General features: G+C 43.5%; 1 protein-coding gene across 5 annotated transcripts in view; it reads left to right on the forward strand.

The window, feature by feature from the left end:
* The window catches only part of LOC148524991 (uncharacterized), a 465,228-nt gene that overhangs the window by 292,556 nt on the left and 152,580 nt on the right, over positions 1-20,092 (forward strand). For all 5 annotated transcript variants that reach the window (XM_088471429.1, XM_088471430.1, XM_088471433.1 and 2 more), the window contains exon 20: positions 13,407-13,550. In XM_088471429.1, coding sequence (XP_088327555.1) covers positions 13,407-13,550 — 144 coding nt within the window. The remainder of the gene's footprint in view (positions 1-13,406; positions 13,551-20,092) is intronic.

Raw genomic sequence — 20,092 nt, forward strand, 5'->3', positions numbered from 1 at the left:
ACCATTTGATGACGGGCTTCTGATATCCATTCCTAGAGTAACAGAGAAAAAATACAGCTACACTCACTCACTCAACATTAAAACCACAGGTGAAGTAAATAACCTTGATTATCTTGTTACAAACAATGGCACCTGTCATGGGGTGGGATATATTAGGCAGTAAGTAAACACTTAGGGCCTGATTCAGAGCCGAAGGCTCTGACCAGAGCGCTCGCTCTGAATCAGGGCCGGCCTAGCTTAAAATGGAGTGGCCTCCTTGCCACTCGCATAGCTGTGGGTGACCACCCACAGCTTATGCGAGCGGCCAAAAAGATGGTCGCTATGGTCAAGACCATCGCGACCATCGGGCTTGCCAAAACACTCCCACTGACATCAATAGTGATGTCAGTGGGGCCGGACCCAGACGGTAGGCGTTCCCATGGGAACGCCTCCGTCTGGGCAGGCACGCCCACCAAAGGGGGCGTGCTGTCACTTACCATCGACAGCACGCCCCCTTTGGTGCGAGACCCCGAGCGACGGCTTCCGCGTCGCTCGCCGGGTCTCGCACATGCGCACGACGGAGGCGCCTCCGTCGTGCACATGCGCATTTGGGTAGCATCGACCCGCTTGCGAGCGTACAGCGCTCGTGAGCGGGTCTGAATGAGACCCTTAGTTCTTGAAGTTGGGCAAACACAAGGATTTGAGCTGTTTGTTATGACGACTGGGTCAAAGCATCTCCAATATGGTAGGTCTTGTGGGGTGTTCCAGATATGCAGTGGTTAGTACCTACTAAACGTGGTCCAAAGAAGGACAACCGGTGAACCAGTGACGGGGTCATGGGCACCCAAGGCTCATTGATACACAAGGGGAGCGAAGACTAGCCCTTCTGTTTTATCCCCCAGAGGAACTACTGTAGCACAAATTGCTGAATAATCTAATGCTGGCTGTGATAGAAAGGTGTTAGAACACACAGTGCTTCACAGCTTGCTGCGTATGGGTCTGCGTAGCCACAGACCGGTCAGAGTGCCCACGCTGATCCCTGTCCACTGCCCAAAGTGTCTACAACAAGCATGTGAGTGTCAGAACTGGACCGTGGAGCTATGGTGGAATGTTACCTGGTCTGAAGAATTACATTTCCTTTTACATCATGTGGATGGGTGTGTGCATCGTTTACCAGGGGAAAAGATGGCACCAGGATACACTATGGGAATAAGGCAAGCTGGTGGAAATAGTGTGATGCTTTGGTCAATGTTCTGCTGGGAAACCTTGGGTCCAGGTATTTATGTAGATTTTACTTTGATACGTACCACCTACCTAAACAATGTGGCAAACCAAGCAATACCCTTCAAGGTAATGGTATTCCTTGAAGGTAGAAGTCTTTTTCAGCAGGGTAATGCACCCTGCCACACTGTAAAAATTGTTCAGGAATGGTTTGAGGAACATGATAAAGCGTTTAAGGCGCTGACTTGGCCTCTAAACTTCCCAGATCTCAATCTGATCAAGCATCTGGGATGTGCTGAAAAAACAAGTCCATGCCATAGAGACCCCACCTTGCAACTTATGGGTCTTAAAGGACCTGTTGCTAATGTTTTGACAGGGCACCTTCAGAGGAGTCCATGTCTCACAGCTTAAAGCTGTTATGACAGCACAAAGGGGACCTACACAATATTAGGCAGGTGGTTTTAATGTTATGGCTTATAGTCGCAAGATCAGGTTATGGGTGCTGTCTTCTCAGGGTAAATGGCAGAACTTCTCTTGCAGCAGGCACTCAATAGCACACCACTCCAGTGCCTCAGTACAAGTATTTGTAGCTAATTTTATTTAGTAGCATATAATAAACAAAACATAAAAATAAATCTTAGCTGCTCTGGCGCTAACTAACATAAAGTACACTCTCACCGGCTGGAAGGACCTAGTGTCCAACTCACAACACAGCTATTTTATTACAGCACTATGTCTTGCTAAAAGGACATGAATGTCCTTTTGCCTTGATAAAAGGACATGTATGGTCTGTTGCCTAGATAAAAGGATGTCCTGAAACATTGGCTGCTTGTTGTGATCAGCATTATATGGATAATAATTGAGTGTCAAACTACAACTGCTTGTTATCTATGTATGTGTGTGTATATATATATATATATATATATAGTGCCTTGCAAAAGTATTCACCCCATTGGCTTTTTACCTTTTTTGTTACTTTGCAACCTGTAATTTATTTATTTTTTTAATCTGAATGTGCATATGTAATCACCCCCTTTGGTGTGAAGCTCCTCAAAATCTCTGGTGCAACCAATTAGCTTCAGAAGTCACATAATTAGTGAAATGAAGTCCACCTATGTGAAATCTAAGTGTCATATGATCTGTCGGTATAAACACACCTTTTCCAAAAGACCCCAGAGGCAGCAACACCAGTAAGCAACAGGCATCACACCATGAAGACCAAGGAGCTTTCTAAACAAGTCAGGGACAAAGTTATAGAGAAGTACAATTCTGGGTTGGGTTATAAAAAAAATCAAAATTTTTGATGATCCCCCGGAGCACCATCAAATCCATCATCATCAAATGGAAAGAACATGGTACCACAACAAACCTGCCAAGAGAGGGCCGCCCACCAAAACTCACAGACCGGGCAAGGAGGGCATTAATCAGAGAGGCAGCACAGAGACCAAAGGTAACCCTGAAGGAGCTGCAGAGTTCCACAGCAGAGACTGGTGTATCTGTGCATGTGACCACAATAAGCCGTACGCTCCATAGAGCTGGGCTTTATGGAAGAGTGGCCAGAAAAAAGCCAAAACCTGTTTCAGTCTGCCTATGATTTAAGACTGGGACGGAGGTTCACCTTCCAGCAGGACAATGACCCGAAGCATACTGCTAAAGCAACACTCGAGTGGTTTAAGGGGAAACATTTAAATGTGTTGGAATGGCCTAGTCAAAGCCCAGGTCTCAATCCAATTGAGAATCTGTGGTCAGACTTGAAGATTGCTGTTGACGAGCGGAAAACATCCAACATGAAGGAGCTGGAGCAGTTTTGCCTTGAGGAATGGGCAAAAACCCCAGGGGCAAAATGTGGCAAGCTCATAGAGACTTATCCAAAGTGACTTGCAGCTGTAATTACCACAAAAGGTGGCTAGACAAAGTACTGACTTTAGGGGAGTGAATAGTTATGCACGTCTGAAGTTTTCTATTATGTTGTCCTAAATGTTGTTTGATTCACAATATAAAAAAACACAACTTCACAGTTGTAGGCATGAAAAATGCAAAGGGGGGTGAATACTTTTGCAAGGCATTGTGTGTGTGTGTATATGTATATATATATATATATATATATATGTATATGTAATATATATATATATATATATATATATATATATATATATATATAGAAGGAGAGAGAGATTTTTCATTACTGATGTTCGACAACAGTGGCTGAAGTAGTTAAAAAGTCTTAATTCCACATCTTAAAAATAATATAACAGCATACAGATCAGCCCCCTGTGACACAAGAACAATACAAAAAGCTTCACATATCTAACACATTCAGTACTGTATTTATCCTTTTTAATTTACACAAGCTCATGAATATTCAATAAAATTCATAATACGTCCACCTGGTTTCTAAGAAATTGGCAGATCACTTAAACGGAAAAGTCCAAATTGTGATTGCTTTCAAAGTCTATTACATGAGACAGTTTAAATATGTTTGGCTTGTATCTCTTGATTCTTCTTAGAAAAGCCAGCCCAACATACCGTACCTGGCTCATTATCATAAAGGACAGATGTTTATCGGTACCAAAGCATGGATTCAGGTGTTGCCCCATTTTGGTTGACTACAAAGACTTGTTGTTATCTGTGAACTCAAACTAAAACCTTCAGACACATAGTAGTTACCATGTTGAAATACATTCTACCATGCTACATACAATTTAAATTCTATAAACATATACTGTATGTGTATATATATATATATATATATATATATATATATATATACTGTGTATTTATTATTATTTTATTATTTATTTTATTACCAGTTATTTATATAGCGCAAACATATTCCGCAGCACTTTACAGAGAATATTTGGCCATTCACATCAGTCCCTGCCCCAGTGGAGCTTACAGTCTATATTCCCTAACACATGCTCACACACATACACACTAGGGTTAATTTTTGTGTTGGGAGCCAATTAACCTGCCAGTATATTTTTGGAGTGTGGGAGGAAACTGGAGTACCCGGAGGAAACCCACGCAAACACAGGGAGAATATACAAACTCCACACAGTTAGGGCCGTGGTGGGAATTGAACCCATAACCTCAGTGCTGTGAGGCAGTAACGCTAACCATTACACCGTCTGTGCTGCCCGTATATGCAGTATATAAATAATAAATATATATATATATATAGATATAAATATATATATATATACACACATATACACACTTGGGATGGGTGGAATGAGTTCTGCTGCCTAGGCAATGTTTCCATGTTTTTATTATGAGATGCTGCATTCTTACATCCATTCTTAACTGGATGGAAAAAAAAAATATTGACATCAGTGTTTTTTACAATCAGTCATATAGTTTACCTGAAATGTAAACCATATGTGGTTGTGTGCTGCCCGTACTGTCATATCAATCTTGCAGCAATATACATGTGGAACTGAACATTGTGTTTCTATACACTAGATTCATACAACATAGCTCTGGAAAAAGTGATATGTCCTCTCAAATGTTGCCATGATTACCCACATAATGTCTTTTGCTGTGCTCGTAGTTTTCTCCTATTTTGTATTGAAAATATTTAATAAACAAAATGTTCATGTTTGTAAACACAGAACTATTTTCTTTTCTTCTGTGCAATAACCTTGACTGATTTATGGCAAAGTCCTTGTCCTAGATAATTGGCGAAGCAAGTAAACAGAGAAGTGACAAGTAGAGTTAAAGGTTGCTTCTGTGACTACGCACTTGGGTTGGCATCAGTTTGACTTTAAGATAATGCATATGAAATGTTTTGTTAAATACAATGTAATTATTATTGAATAGTTATATTATTATTATTATTATTATTATTAATAATGCTTTGTGCAATTTTTTTATTTCTTTTGAATTTTGTTTTCGTAAAGTTATTTTTTATATGCTCACATGTGCCTATAAAGTAATTATGGAGTGTTTGAAAATAATGGGTTCAAGGTCTGTATATGGGTTCCATCCGTAAAACATGTCCTCTAATGTTCCCATTGGCTGGCAGTGATAATATCTTGGTATCCTTTCCTTTGTGATTTTGATAACAAATTAGGTAAATTAGGCAGTGGGATTTGTACAGAGTTTTAAGACGATGATGTTTTAAGTAGGCTCTTTTTAATAACTGGTAAAGAATCTGATTCAGAGGTGGACGCTTTTGCATAGCAACTTCATCTTTGGATACGATAATGCCTGCAGTAGGCGTCTGAAGGCAAATGACACCTCCTGCCGGCATCTCAGATCCGACGCCAGCGTCCGAAGACCCGGGATCATATCAACATCATGACCATCGCTTGCGAGTCCAGTAAATATGCATCGGAAGATGCTGACACTGGAAATGCAGGCAGCACCCTTCTGTCCCCACTCCCAAACCACTGCATGCGATCTCGCACAACTCGGTCTGCACATGTGCAGTACAGGACCTGTGCATGCACAGTCTACCCACTATCTGAGTTGTACACAAACCATCTAAATCAGACCCATAGTCTGTATAGGGGGCCCTCCTGTGATAGTGTTTATGATATCTGCACACAGTTGCATGTAAAATCTAAATGCTTTTAGTAAAATGTATTGCATTTTGAGAGAATAGAAGGGTGGCCGTATTTAATCAACTCTGGAATTGTTGTCACCTTTTTTAATTTAAGGCCGTTATTCAAGTGTTGAGGTCTGATGAAGTCATGTATATTAATGAATCAAGTGGAAGATAGCCCAAAGTTTTGCAAATCCCACTTTCACTATTTTACTTTTCTTTTATATTCAGCAAATAATATTTGTGCAGACATAGGTCATGCAGTATTTAATTTTGTAACCTGCAGAAATTGTTAATTTCTTTTAACTTAAACATATAGGTAAATATGTAACTTGACCAAAGGTGTGCACACTTTTGCATTAAGTTGTATAATTTTCACAACTGATGGTTTTCACGCCCCTGTTCTGAACCTATTTTGGCACTTTTTCAACGGTTCACATTCAAACAGCAATATAAGTAACTTTTTTTTATAGTAATCTCACAAATTCTACCTTATTTCTTTTTATGTTTTTCCAGAACACTTGAATTTTTAAAATAAAATGTTAGTCTGTCTACTCTTTCTAACACGGCAAATAAAATCTAGCCAAATGGAACAAAAATATTTTTTTTATTGAAATTGCAAGAAAGTAAGGGCAAATGTGTATATTTTATATTTATGATTATCATAAAGAAGCAGGACTGCCATCAGAAATTTGTGGATCCCGATTCTGACAAAATAGGCAGACACCCCACTACCTTATTGTCAGGAATTGTCCTCAGGGGCCTGGAGCTCCAGCATCATTCCTGTCGGCTCCGGACACTGGGTGCTGCCTTGTTTGTTCTGGTCAGCTGCCGCTATTCTCCAATGGCAGCCAGGCTTATGTCCACCTGACCGCACTGGCGAATCACTGCGTGACCCAGGGTATAAATATCCTTCCCTGACAGCATTCTGTGCCTTAGCTTCGTTGCTACTAGATGTCCAAGGCTCCAGCTCCTTGGCTAGCAGTGGCGTAATGTGGGGGAGTTGAGCAAGGCACATGCCCTGGGCGTCGTCGGACAAGGGGCGGCGTGGGGGGTGCTACCGGCTACACTCCAGGCACGTGCGGTCCGTGGCTCTACACATTAAAACAAACACTCGGCTGGCGGCGGCGATGTGTTTGTTTTAGCACTGCAGCCAATAAGGGTCACAGTACAAACTGATTCTGGCGCCCGTGCCCAAATGCAATAATCTAGTAAACTGTAACAAACTCTGTGTGGATTTGTACTGCAGAAACAATGAGAAAAAAAATTATATATTGTTTGAGCTACCTCTATATATTCAATTAATAAAGTAATAATAATATGAAAATCATATGAATATAAATAAAATGCACAAATATTTATTAACCACTAAAATGAACCCATGTTACCATGAGAAATTACATATATTAAAGTATAGCGCAATATAAAAAAACAAAAAAATGTATAAAACGCAATACTGCACAGTGTCAAATATAAATAAAAGTGTTGCTAGTCACTTAAATGCTTTAGAACGGTTACATGTAGTATTCAGTAAATATAGCCAGTCCAGAGCTAAAATGTCACTGATCTTCTATCGAATAAAAATATATTTTGAGCGGATAATAGAGGTGTAATAGGTGTGATTGTATTATATAAACAATGCAGTGGTGGTGGTCAAAAACTCGGTCCAGTACGCAGTTATTTGCGTGAAATGGTTAATTCAACATTAATATAAGTATCCGTATGTTTAAAAACATATGCACCTGCTTACTCCGAAAGCTGTTAAATCCACCTCAGGCTGTATCCAATGCTGTGCACAGTTTAGATCGATATAAAATTATTCCCGTATCAAGAACTTATACCGCTGTGGGTAAGTATAAATATTTCTTATGCAGAGTCCCTGCTCGGCATAAATAAGTATAAATATTTCTTCGGTGTGTGGATATAGCAGCGTGGGGGCCCCCCTCTTCACCAGAGTCCGGAATCCCGTGTATTCAGCCGTGAAGATTGTAATGTCGAGTCAGGTGCTGCCAGTAAGGTTTCCCTTTCAGCGGAAGCTGGGATTTGACCGTAGATACAGCATGGATCAATTATGATAGTGCGACTATGCAACAGTGTAACAAATTGTGTTCAAACAGTGTCCCGCCTAACGCGTTTTGTCACATATCATGTGACTTTTTCAAAGGCAATGGGAGAGGACTACATAGTATCCTTATATTCACACTCCCGCAGGTGACGCTTAGATATCAATTAGTGCTTAAACAATTTCATAGATGTGGTTAATTAAACAGCGTTGTATTGTATGGCTGTGACTCTTCTTGAATTTGATAACTATTTCGACCAAGGGCGTTTGTTCTAAGCTGTGGTTCCTTTAAAGCTCTGTCTTTCAATCCTATTGGGTGTGCCGTGGTTTCAGGATTTGCCGCTGTTCTATTCTATGTGCTATTCTGTTTGTTATCGGGTGTGGTGGGATGGGATTGCTCTTAATGCTATGTTCTCGCAGTAGACCGAGGCATGGCCGGATTGATGTGCAGTAGTCCATTATTTTGTTTTATCATTTGACGTATATAAGTTGTTGTTTTACGGATATGACCTGTCCTATTTGTTTAAATGTTTTTATTTAATTGTTCAGTCATTTATATTATGTTTATATTTATCTCTTTAGCCATATACATTTATATAATTTACTATTTTATGTGACCCTTCTATCATATTTGGTTGGTATTTTTTTGTGTTATCTGTATACAATTACTATTTTATGTGTTTCTCCTGCTCTCTCTAGGTATTCTTTTTTTATGTGGTTTTTTTGGTTGATTTCAAGCTCCTTTATTATAAATGTATGTATATGAGTTATTATTTTAAGGGTAAATTTTACCTTACTTTGTTCTAGGCCTATGTGCCTTATTTTTTATGGGTTTATCCTACCATGCCTGGTTAAGGTCACTTTGTTCGGTTTATTCACCCCAGTTATTTCCTGTATATTATCTCTGATTCCAGTCTATTCTATTTAATTATTTGCATATATTATTCCACGGGAATACAAAAAATATTTTATAGGAGAGGCCTGCTGGCTGCATTGTCTTGGATGTGGCCATTTCTTTTTTTGCCCCAGTCATTTATACAGTATTTATCCTGTACATCGGTGGAGAGGGTTTGTTAGAGTTAGTTTAGTGTAGTTAGGGGGGTATTGTGGGATCCAGGTATACCTGAGTTGGGGTTAGGTTATGCAGGGTGGGGGGTTATGGGGGACGTTTGGGTGTATTTGTTTAGTTTAGTTTTATTATATTTGGCAGATATGGTTAGCCTTTCTTTATTTTTGGGAAAACTTTTTTTACTGATTTGATATGTGGTTAGTTTATTTTGTCTCTATATTGGTGGGCTAATTGTTGGGCACTACTGGGGGCCCTGTATAAGGGACACTATACATTGGTCACTATTGGGGGCACTGAATAAGGGGTACTACTGGGGGCAGTATATATTTTGATCACTACTGGGGGCACTGCATAAGGGGTACTACTGGTGGCACTGGCATTCATCTTTCCCTCTATCCTGACAAGTCTCAAAGTTCCTGCCACTGAAAAATGTCCCCACAGCATGATGCTGCCTCCACCATGCTTCATTGTAGGGATGGTATTGGCCTGGTGATGAGCTGTGCCTGGTTTGCTCCAAACATAACGCCTGGCATTGACGCCAAAGAGTTCAATCTTTGTCTCATCAAACCAGAGACTCCTTCAGGTGCATTTTGGCAAACTCCAGGTTGGCTGCCATGTGCTTTTTTCTAAGGAGTGGCCACTCTAATATACAGGCTTGATTGATAGATTGCTGCAGAGATGGTTGTCTTTCTGGAAGGTTCTACTCTCTCCACAGATGAATGCTGTAGCTCTGACAGAGTGACCATTTGGTTCTTGGTCACCTCCCTGACTTGGCCCTTCTCCCCCGATCGCTCAGTTTAGACGGCCGGCCAACTCTAGGAAGAGTCCTGGTGGTTCCGAACTTCTTCCATTTACGGATGATGGAGGCCAATGTGCTCATTGGGACCTTCAAAGCAGCAGATATTTTTCTGTACCCTTCCCCAGATTTGTGCCTGGAGACAATCCTGTCTCGGAGGTCTACAGACAATTCCTTGGACTTCATGCTTGGTTTGTGCTCTGACATGTACTGTCAAGTATGGGACATTATATAGACAGGTGTATGCCTTTCAAAATCATGTCCAATCAAGTGAATTTACCACAGGTGGACTCCAATTAAGCTGTAGGAACATATCAAGGATGATCAGTGGAAACAGGATACACCTGCGCTCAATTTTGAGCTTCATGGCCAAGACTGTGAATATTTATGTACATGTGATTTCTTAGTGGTTTTATTTATTAAATTTGCAAAAATCTCAAAAAAACTTTTTAAACGTTGTCATTATGGGGTATTGTGTGTAGAATTTTGAGGACAAAAATTTATTTATTTATTCCATTTTGGAATAATCCTGTAACGTAACAAAATGTGGAAAAAGTGAAGCGTTGTGAATACTTTCCGGATGCACTGTATATTGGGCACTACTGGGGGCACTGCATAAGGATCACTACTGGGGGCACTGTATAAGGGTCATTGTATATTGGGCACTACTGCGGGAACTGTATATTGGGCACTACTGGGGGCACTATATATTTGACACTGCATAAGGGGGACTGCTCATAGGCAAACACAGGGGGAGGTTTCCATCTGCCTGGAAACCCCCCTCCCCAGCCCACACCATGACCACAATTGAAATAGTAATGTAATAGAATTTTACTAGTGCTGTATGTTCTTTTCAGTATCACAAATGAAATAATTAGCACCAACTGTAGATCTTTTAACATGTATCTGTCAGTAATAAATAACCTGTGCACCAACTTAGGAGATCTGGAAAACATGCACTGTTAGGGATGTGCTGCTATAGAGCCCAATATGTACATATATGTCCAGGGCAGTTTTAGGTTCTTTTGCTGCTCCAAGACTCCCGGACTTGCTTCCATGCTCTGGAATGGTGCCCACATCTAACAAAAACATTCAGCTCAGACAAGATGGCCCTACTGCCGCATCTAATAGATTACTGTGATCGCTGGTCCTGTATATGCTGAAATTATGACACACACTATATTTTGTATGACGCATATTAAAGCTGGTTAAGTGCTAATTCTACCCTCTTCATGGACGGGCCACACTCACTCTAAAATCAAGCATTTGGAAACCCCCCTCTAGAAATCCTGTGTTTGCCACTGCTGCTTAAGGGGCATTAATGGGGGCACTGCATAATGGGCACTACAACAGGGGGCATTGCATTAGGGGCACTACTACTGGCGGCACTGCATAATGTGCACTATAACATGGGGTATTGCATAAGGGGCACTTCTGCTGTGGGCACTAAATGAGGGGCACTACTACTGGGGCACTGCATAAGGGACACTACTACAGGGGGCATTGCCTAAGGGGTACTGCTACTGGGGACATTGCATATGGGGCACTACTACTGTTGGCATTGCATGAGGGGCACTACTACTGGGGGCATTGCATAAGGGGCACTACTACTGGGGGCATTAAGGTGCAAATGGAATGGAAAGGAATGTTCCCAGAGTGCCGAGAAACGGTGGTGTGTCATGTTGACACGCCCCCATTTTTCAGTGGGGGGGGCTCCATTTTTCATATTGCCCTGGGCTCCAAGTGCCCTAGTTACGCCACTGCTGGCTAGATGTCTGCAGTTCACCTGCCGATTCCTACTGTGGTTCCAATTTGGGTCCAGTGTGTGCTATTGTCTGGTCCCAATCCAGCTCCAGTTTGTACTTTGTACTATTGTCCGGTCCCAGTCTGGTTCCAGTTTGTGCTATTGTCCAGTCCCAATCTGGCTCCAGTTTGTGCTACAGTCTGGTCCCAATCCGGCTCCAGTTTGTGCTACAGTCCCAATCTGGCTCCAGTTTGTGCTACAGCCCAGTCCAAATCCAGCTCCAGTTTATGCTACAGTCCGGCCCCAGTCTGGCCCCAGTCTGGCCCCAGCCTGTGCTACGTTCCGGTCCCAATCCAGCTCCAGTTTGTGCTATAGTCCGGCCTCAATCCGGTCCGAGTTGGTGCTATATTCCGGTTCCAGTCCTAGGGGTATATTTAATAAAGTGCAGGTTTTTAGAAGTGGAGATGTTGCCAATAGCAACCAGATTATAGCTTTTATCTTCTAGAAGGTGCTAGATAATTGTTAAGTAGGATCTGATTGGTTGCTATGGGTTAACATTTTCACTTCTAAAAATCTGCTCTTTAGTTAATATTCCCCTAGTGTCTTTTTCCAGCGCATCTCTCTCCCAGTACTGGCTTGCTGCATAGCATCATATACATCCTTCAACTTTGAGGAAGAGCTACATATGCCCTTCCCTACTCCTACCCTGCTAAGCTATCAACGAGCAGCTATCAGGGCTTCTCCCGGGAAGTCCAGAACCCCCAGTCCTGACACTTATTTTATTACTTACCTCCTTCTTTGGATGCTCTTTCTGCCCTCTTCTCTGCAATGCAATCTTTGCTATCTTAGAGGTCTAGGGAGCGCTATATAGCGCCCCTCCACACCTATATGAAGTCACATGTTGTGACGCCACATATAGATATAGCGCCGTGAACCAGCAGGAATGATTCACAGAAGGCCGATGCGCAGAGATTTGTTTGCGCATGGCCCTTTGTTGTTGAGCAGCCTTGTGCAGCTCTCCAAGTATCAGCAGTAGGAGCCATGCATGGGCCCCCTTTCTGTCTGGACCCAGACTTTAGTCCCGGCATTACCCCGCCCTGATGACGGCGCTGCCAAAAAATTATTGCTTTAGCATTAATTCACCTTTCCAAAACAGCAAAAGTATGATTTTGCTGTCTGGATTTAAATGTGTAGGAATAACAATGTAGCCCAACAACGCATACCATATTAAACTAGAGAACATACTAGATTAAATTAGGGGAACCCTGATTTTATTTGATGAGGGAGAGATGGGTAGAAATTAATCTCTGAAAAAATGATCAGGCTCCGAGAGGTGTGTGGCGGGTATTCTTTACCCGGGTCTTTGCTTGTTGGAGAGCCTGGCAGGAACATTGGGCAGGGAGAAAGAGTAGACTGCTGCTACACAGTGGCAGCAGCCTCTATCCCCAGCCCAGCACACACTACTATGTGCTAGGCAGCCTCTCATTCTCTATACAGCAGCCAGAGGTAGTGGGCAGGTAACAATGTTATGGGGGGGTGGGTGGCGTGATTGCACTTATCCTCCCCTTCTGGATCAAACCCTGGCTGGCACTGCATGCAGTATTTGTCCATGACACCCCCCGCCCATCAATGCTCAGTACCCGGGCCCATCCATCCTCTCAATGGGCCTGACACGCTCTCAATGGGCCTGAACATAATGTGTTTTATTGTGTTGGATATCACTTTCTGGTTACTCTCCTCTTACAAATGAGGGTGCTCTCCAATGAGTATTTGCCATCATTATTGTCTGGTGACCAGCACTGATAATATACATGTTGAAAGTGAGTCCTACCTGCCTTCTTAATCATAGAAGTGTTAAGCTAATTTTCTGCCATTGTCTATATGTGTGATCTGTAGAGATATATGTACGCAGGTAGGTTTGTCTTACATAATTAACTGCTATCTATGAAAATGGTTTCTAATTTTTTTTATTTTTGACTTTTCCAACAGATTCATACCCAAGAAGAAACTGTTTTGGAGGTGACAGATAAATTATCACAAACCATTGATGATGCTGGTAACAGAGAGCAGAAGATGACTGTACTAAGTGATCATTCAGAGCTGACTGAGAAATTAAAGCTCAGTTTTTTTGAGGTAATAAGATATTATACCACAAAGAACTTACTGTACCTAACTAACCTTTATATAAAATGTGTGATAGATTCTCAAGGTACCACTTCCTACTACCACTTCCATATAGCAGCAACCGCACCAAATAGAACCTTCATAAGGAGAAATCATATCTATCCATCTGTCTGTCTGTCTATTTTAGCCCTAGCACAAGCTACTGTAGCAAACAATTCTTTAGGTTGTATGTACTTTAATAGACATGTATTGTATTTTAAGCATTTTTTAATTTACCAACAAGATCAATTTATATTTTTTGTACCCAAAAAATTACTTATTTGCCATCAATAGTTTTCTGTAAAAAAAATGTCAATAACATAGGGGTACAGAACGTAGTATGGGAAGGGTGATGATAATATGCTATAGAGGAAAGGGAAAACAGCGGGGGTAGGAGGAGTAAGGCAGACACCCAAAGATATTGTCATCAATAAACACACTAAATATTGCAGAACATTGTAGCAAATTATAATACAGTAGATTCCAATTAGATTATAGGACCTGATTCTGGGAGAGAGTCAGCAGCAGAATACAGCCTCTCTCTCTGCAGAATACAGCCTCTCTCTCTGCAGAATACAGTCTCTCTCTCTGCAGAATACAGCCTCTCTCTCTGCAGAATACAGCCTCTCTCTCTGCAGAATACAGCCTCTCTCTCTGCAGAATACAGTCTCTCTCTCTGAGGAGCTGCCGTGCATGAGAGGAATGGTCTTAAAAATGATGGGCAATAGATTATTTAATCTGATTAATATTAGATAGCAGGGGCGTACAGTCAGGGTAGGCAGATATTTGATATAAAAAAATTATTAGAATAATACAGATATTTATATATTAACATTTTCTTTGTTTATTGTAATAATTTTTATAGTTAACAGTCACCAGCTTTGTGGAGCTCCCTGGTACTGCAGGGAGACGAGAGATGAGGCAGCAACAGCTCAGCCTCGCTTCTGTATAGTCAGACACTGCTTGCAGAGCTGGGGCCACGTGCAGTAAGCTGCACAGAAGGAGAGCTACAGTAATAGAGGCATTCCCGTGAATATGAGGGGCGTGCCTTGAGCACTAATGGACACCTTGGATGTGTCATGTGACCAGTAAGTGCACTGCAGTGTTTAGAGATTGAAGCCCAGTCAGCAGCAGCTAGAGAAGACACAGTGATGCAGGTAGGAGAATCAATGGACATTGAAGCTTAGTGTAGTGATGGGAAAGTTACAGTGAGTTGGGGGTGAGACAGGCTCCCAGCACACAGACCCATCTCCATGTGTGTCTCCCTAGATATTGACCTCCCCGCTCGTCACTGCTAGATAGAGTTATTTCCAATGTTGGGCAGTGAAATATGGCCTGATTCAAACCCAGATGCTATTTGCGGCCGTTCGCTCTCAAAAAGGGGCCAGATATTTAAATTGAGTGCTCGCTCTTTGTGGTGTGAGGACGCCTCTATGTCTGTGCGAGCGTCCGCTAAATACGCTCGCTATTTTTTCAAGACGCCCCTTTGCCATTCGCAAATCACCTCATCTCCTGTTTTTATTAGATTAATCGGGAACATCGAACGGCATCTGAACTGCTCGCAGTGCTTGAGGTAGGAATTACTTTCCGTAATCACTGCAAGCAGTTCAGACTAAAAGACAACCAAGTGACGTGATCGATGACACTCCTTTGCTAATTATCCACTCCCATTAAACGCCCTTTTGACCATTGGGCACGCCTGCGTTCGCACAACCACTCCCCCGTTTTCAAGCACCTTCCCCCGTTACCACCCACAAACGGCACATTCTGTCACTCAAAATAGCAGCCCCTCTGTGTTTTACGAGCGCACGATTTCCGACCGCAATGACTGGTTTGCGCATGCGCATTGCAAACCATATATGCATGCGCAGTTGTGCCACCATCGCTCAGAGCGAGCGTGCGGACGCTTACGAGCGGGTCTGAATCAGGCCCTATGTGCCAAGTGTATTTAGGTAACTGTGGATAGATACTAGGGGTGTGCACCGGCCACTTTTCGTATTTTGGATCTGGATCTTTCGTCGTGTTTTGGATCTGGATTGGTTTTGCCAAAACCACCCTTCCGTGTTTTGGGTTCTGGGTTTTGTGTTTTGGATCTGTATTTTTTTTTTAAAAAGCATAAAAACAGCTAAAATCACAGAATGTGTTGGTTTTTCTGCTCCTATGCTATTATTAACCTCAATAACCTTAATTTCCACTAATTTCCAGTCTATTCTGAACACCTCACACCTCACAATAGTGTTTTTATGTCCAAAAGGTTGCACCGAGGTAGCTGGATGACTATGCTAAGCGACACGAGTGGGCGGCACAAACACGTGACCCATCTAGGAGTGATACTGCAGTGGCAGACAGGATGGCCGTTTGAAAAACTAGGCCCCAAACTGTACATAATGCAAAGAAAAAAAAGAGGTGCAAGATGTTGTCCTTGGGATGTGTGTTGTATAAACAGGACATGCACACTTTAACAAAGCAATCATTTCAGCACCAGGGTCTGCCACATGACTGTGGCTGAAATGATTGGTTCGTTTGGGCCCCCACAAAACAAGCTGGCAATTAATCTGTCCCTGCACAAACTGGCTCTACGGAGGCAAGATGTCGTCCTCATCCTCCTCATCCACCGATTCCTCATCCTCTTAAGTGTTGTGTACATCCTCATCCTCACAGAGTATTAATTCGTCCCCGCTGGAATCCACCACCACAGGTCCCTCTGTACGTTCTGGAGGCTGGTCTCCCTGGAAGAGTTGCTAATTCATTTTGATGAACATCATCTTCTCCACATTTTGTGGAAGCAACCTCCTACGCCTTTCGCTGACAAGGTTCCCGGCTGCACTAAACACTCTTTCGGAGTACACACTGGAGGGGGGGGCAACTCAGGTAAAATAGAGCCAGTTTGTACAGAGGCCTCCAAATTGCCTCTTTTTCCTGCCAGTACAGATATGGACTGTCTGACATGCCTACTTGGATGCTGTCACCGATGTAATCCTCCACCATTCTGTCAATGGTGACAGTATCATATGTAGTGACAGTAGACATGTCAGAAATTGTTGCCAGGTCCTTCAGTCCGGACCAGATGTCCAAACTTGGTCCTGCCTGCCCTGCATCACCGCCAGCGGGTTGCTTAGGATAGCTAAGTTTTTTCCTGGCAGCCCCAGTTGCGGGAGAAAATGAAGAAGGAGCTGTTGACGGGTCACGTTCCGCTTCAGCTGACAGTGTGTTCACCAGCAGGTCTTTGCACCTCTGCAGGCTTGTGTCGGCCGGAAAGAGAGACACCACATAGGCTTTAAACCTAGGATCGAGCACGGTGGCCAAAATGTAGTGTTCTGATTTCAACAGATTGACCACCCTGGAATCCTGGCAAAGCGAATGAAGGGCTTCATCCACAAGTCCCACATGCCGAGCGGAATCGCTCCGTCTTAGCTCCTCCTTCACTTTCTCCAGCTGCTTCTGCAAAAGCCTGATGAGGGGAATGACCTGACTCAAGCTGGCAGTGTCTGAACTGACTTCACGTGTGGCAAGTTCGAAGGGCTGGAGAACCTTTCACAACACGGAAATCATTCTCCACTGCGCTTGAGTCAGGTGCATACCCCCTCCTTTGCCTATGTCATAGGTGGATGTATAGGCTTGAATGGCCTTTTGCTGCTCCTCCATCCTCTGAAGCATATAGAGGGTTGAGTTCCACCGCGTCACAACTTCTTGCTTCAGGTGATGGCGGGGCAGGTTCAAGAGTGTTTGCTGGCGCTCCAGTCTTCGGCACGCAGTCTCTGAATGGCGAAAGTCGCCAGAAATTTTTCGGGCCACCCAAAGCGTCTCCTGCACGCCCCTGTCGCTTTTCAGAAAATTCTGCACCACCAAGTTTATTGTGTGAGCAAAACATGGGACGTGCTGGAATTTTCCCAGATGTAATGCCCACACAATATTGGTGGCGTTGTCAGATATCACAAATCCCCAGGAGAGTCTAAGTGGGGTAAGCCACTGGGCGATGATTTCCCTCAGTTTCTCTAAGAGGTTGTCGGCGGTGTGCCTCTTACTGAAACCGGTAATACACTACGTAGCCTGCCTTGGAACGAGCTGGCGTTTCTGAGATGCTGCTACTGGTGACGCTGCTGCTGTTGCTGCGTAAGGTGATATATCTACCCAGTGGGCTGTCACAGTCATATAGTCCTTAGTCTGCCCTGTTCCACTTGTCCACATGTCCGTGGTTAAGTGCACATTGGGTACAACGGCATTTTTCAGGACACTGAGGACACTTTTTCTGACGTTTCTGTACAGTCTCGGTATCGCCTGCCTAGTGAAGTGGAATCTAGACGGGATTTGGAACCGGGGACACACTACCTCCATCAATTGTCTAAATCCCACTGCACTAATGGCGGATACCTGACTCACGTCTAACACCAACATAGCAGTCAAGGCCTCAGTTATACGTTTTGCTTCAGGATGACTGCTGTCGTACTTCATCCTCCTCGCTAAGGACTGTTGGAGGGTCAATTGTTTAGTAAAAGTAGTGGTGTTCCTACTTCCTCTCTGGGATGATGAACGACTCCCAGCAGCAGCAACAGCAGCAGTGGCAGCAGTAGGCGTAGCAATGCAGGATCCTCCGGAGGAATCCCGGATAGGAGAGTCAGTCATGCCAGTGACATGGCCTGCAGGACTACTTCCGATCCTGACTAAGGAGGAAATTGACGAGGAAGGAGTTGACGGTGTGGTTTGCAGGCACTTGGATACAACAGGACAACGGGATTTAGGTGTCCCTGGACTGCTTACGGTCGTAGCCAAAGTTTCTGAACTTGACAGTAACTTATTATGAACGCGCTGCAGGTGCCGTATAAGGGAGGATGTTCCTAGGTGGTTAATGTCCCTACCCCTACTTATTCCACCTTTACATATGGTGCATATGGCAAGACAGTTGTTGTCCGGATTTGGATAGAAATATTGCCAGACCAAAGAGGTGGAATGTTTGGTCTTCTGCCCAGGCATGACCGTGATGGGCTTTTTCATCCCACAGACAACAACTGTCTCCCCTGGAGCCTGATTTAAACAAACCACATCACCATCAGAATCCTCCTCGCCAACTTCCTCCTCAGCGCCAGCTACACCAGTATCCTCATTCTGTTGTACTTCAACAGTGACATCTTCAATTTGCATATCAACAAGTGGAATGTGGGTGCTCCTTTCAGCACTTGCAGGGGGCGTGCAAATGGTGGAAAGAGCCACCTCTTCCCGTCCAGTGCTGGGAAGGTCAGGCATCGCAACCGCCACCACACTTGGACTCTCCTTGGGGATTTGTGATATCTTCTTAGAACGCACAGTTCTTCGCTGTGCTTTTGCCAGCTTAACTCGTTTGATTTTTTTTAGTGGGAGGAGGGCTTCCATCGTCATGTGAAGCTGAACCACTAGTCATGAACATAGGGAAAGACCTTAGCCGTTCCTTGCCACTCCGTGTCATAAATGGCATATTGGCAAGTTTACGTTTCTCTTCAGATGATTTAAATGTTTTTTTTAAGGTAATTTTCCTGAACTTTGTCATTTGGGATTGTATGTGGCTTCTACTATGACATTGGGCATCGGCCTTGGCAGACGACGTTGATGGATGTTATCGTCTATGTCATGACTAGTGGCAGCAGCTTCAGCACTAGGAGGAAGTGGTTCTTGATCTTTCTCTATTTTATTTTTATCGGAGAAAGTTTGGTCCTCCATTTATGTTATATCGATTTGATATATACGTGCGGCTAAGGCGCACACAAACACAGAAAATATTTTTTTATTTTTGCTGGAGAGTAGTGCACTTTGTGGGTTACACCACCCTTTAAGAAATGAGCCAGCCGGCTCTTTACTTATGGGACACAGGCGCACGCTGGCGCTGCTCCTTTGTTGATGCACGTGTGGCTACTGCGCACACAATTCACAAACACAGAAAATATTTTTTTATTTGGTTTGGAGTGTACTTTGGGGGTTACAGCACCCTTTAACGGTCAAGCCAGCCGGCCCTTTACTTATGACACAGGCGCACGCTTGGCACTACTTTGTTGATGCACGTGCGGCTACTGCGCACACAATTCACAAACACAGAAAAAATATTTTTTTTTAGCACTTGGGGGGAGCACCCCTGATGGACAGAGCACCCCCTGGACAACACTACAGCACCCCTTTAGGACTGGGACTCTGCACAGGACTTTGGAGTGGACACAGCTCCTATGGACAACAGCAGCACAGCGCAACACAGCCAGCCCCTATGGACTTTGAAGTAGTGGACACAGCCCCTATGGACAACAGCAGCACAGCGCAGCACAGAACAGCACAACACTACTCTGCACTACACTACACTACACTACACAGCCCAGCCAGCCCTAACTCCCACCCTCCTTCTTCACTGTCCACAGCCAAGTGAGAAAATGGCGCCGACGCGGGTTCCTTATATCCAAAACCCGCGAGACCCGGAAGGCGGGATGATGACGTTTTGCCTCGATTTCAGATCCGAGTCAGGCAGGAAAAGTCGAGCCTGACTCGGATCGGTCTCG

This window comes from Taudactylus pleione, unplaced genomic scaffold (genome assembly GCF_031769625.1).
Source record: "Taudactylus pleione unplaced genomic scaffold, aTauple2 ptg000114l, whole genome shotgun sequence".
In the NCBI taxonomy this organism is placed as follows: domain Eukaryota; kingdom Metazoa; phylum Chordata; class Amphibia; order Anura; family Myobatrachidae; genus Taudactylus; species Taudactylus pleione.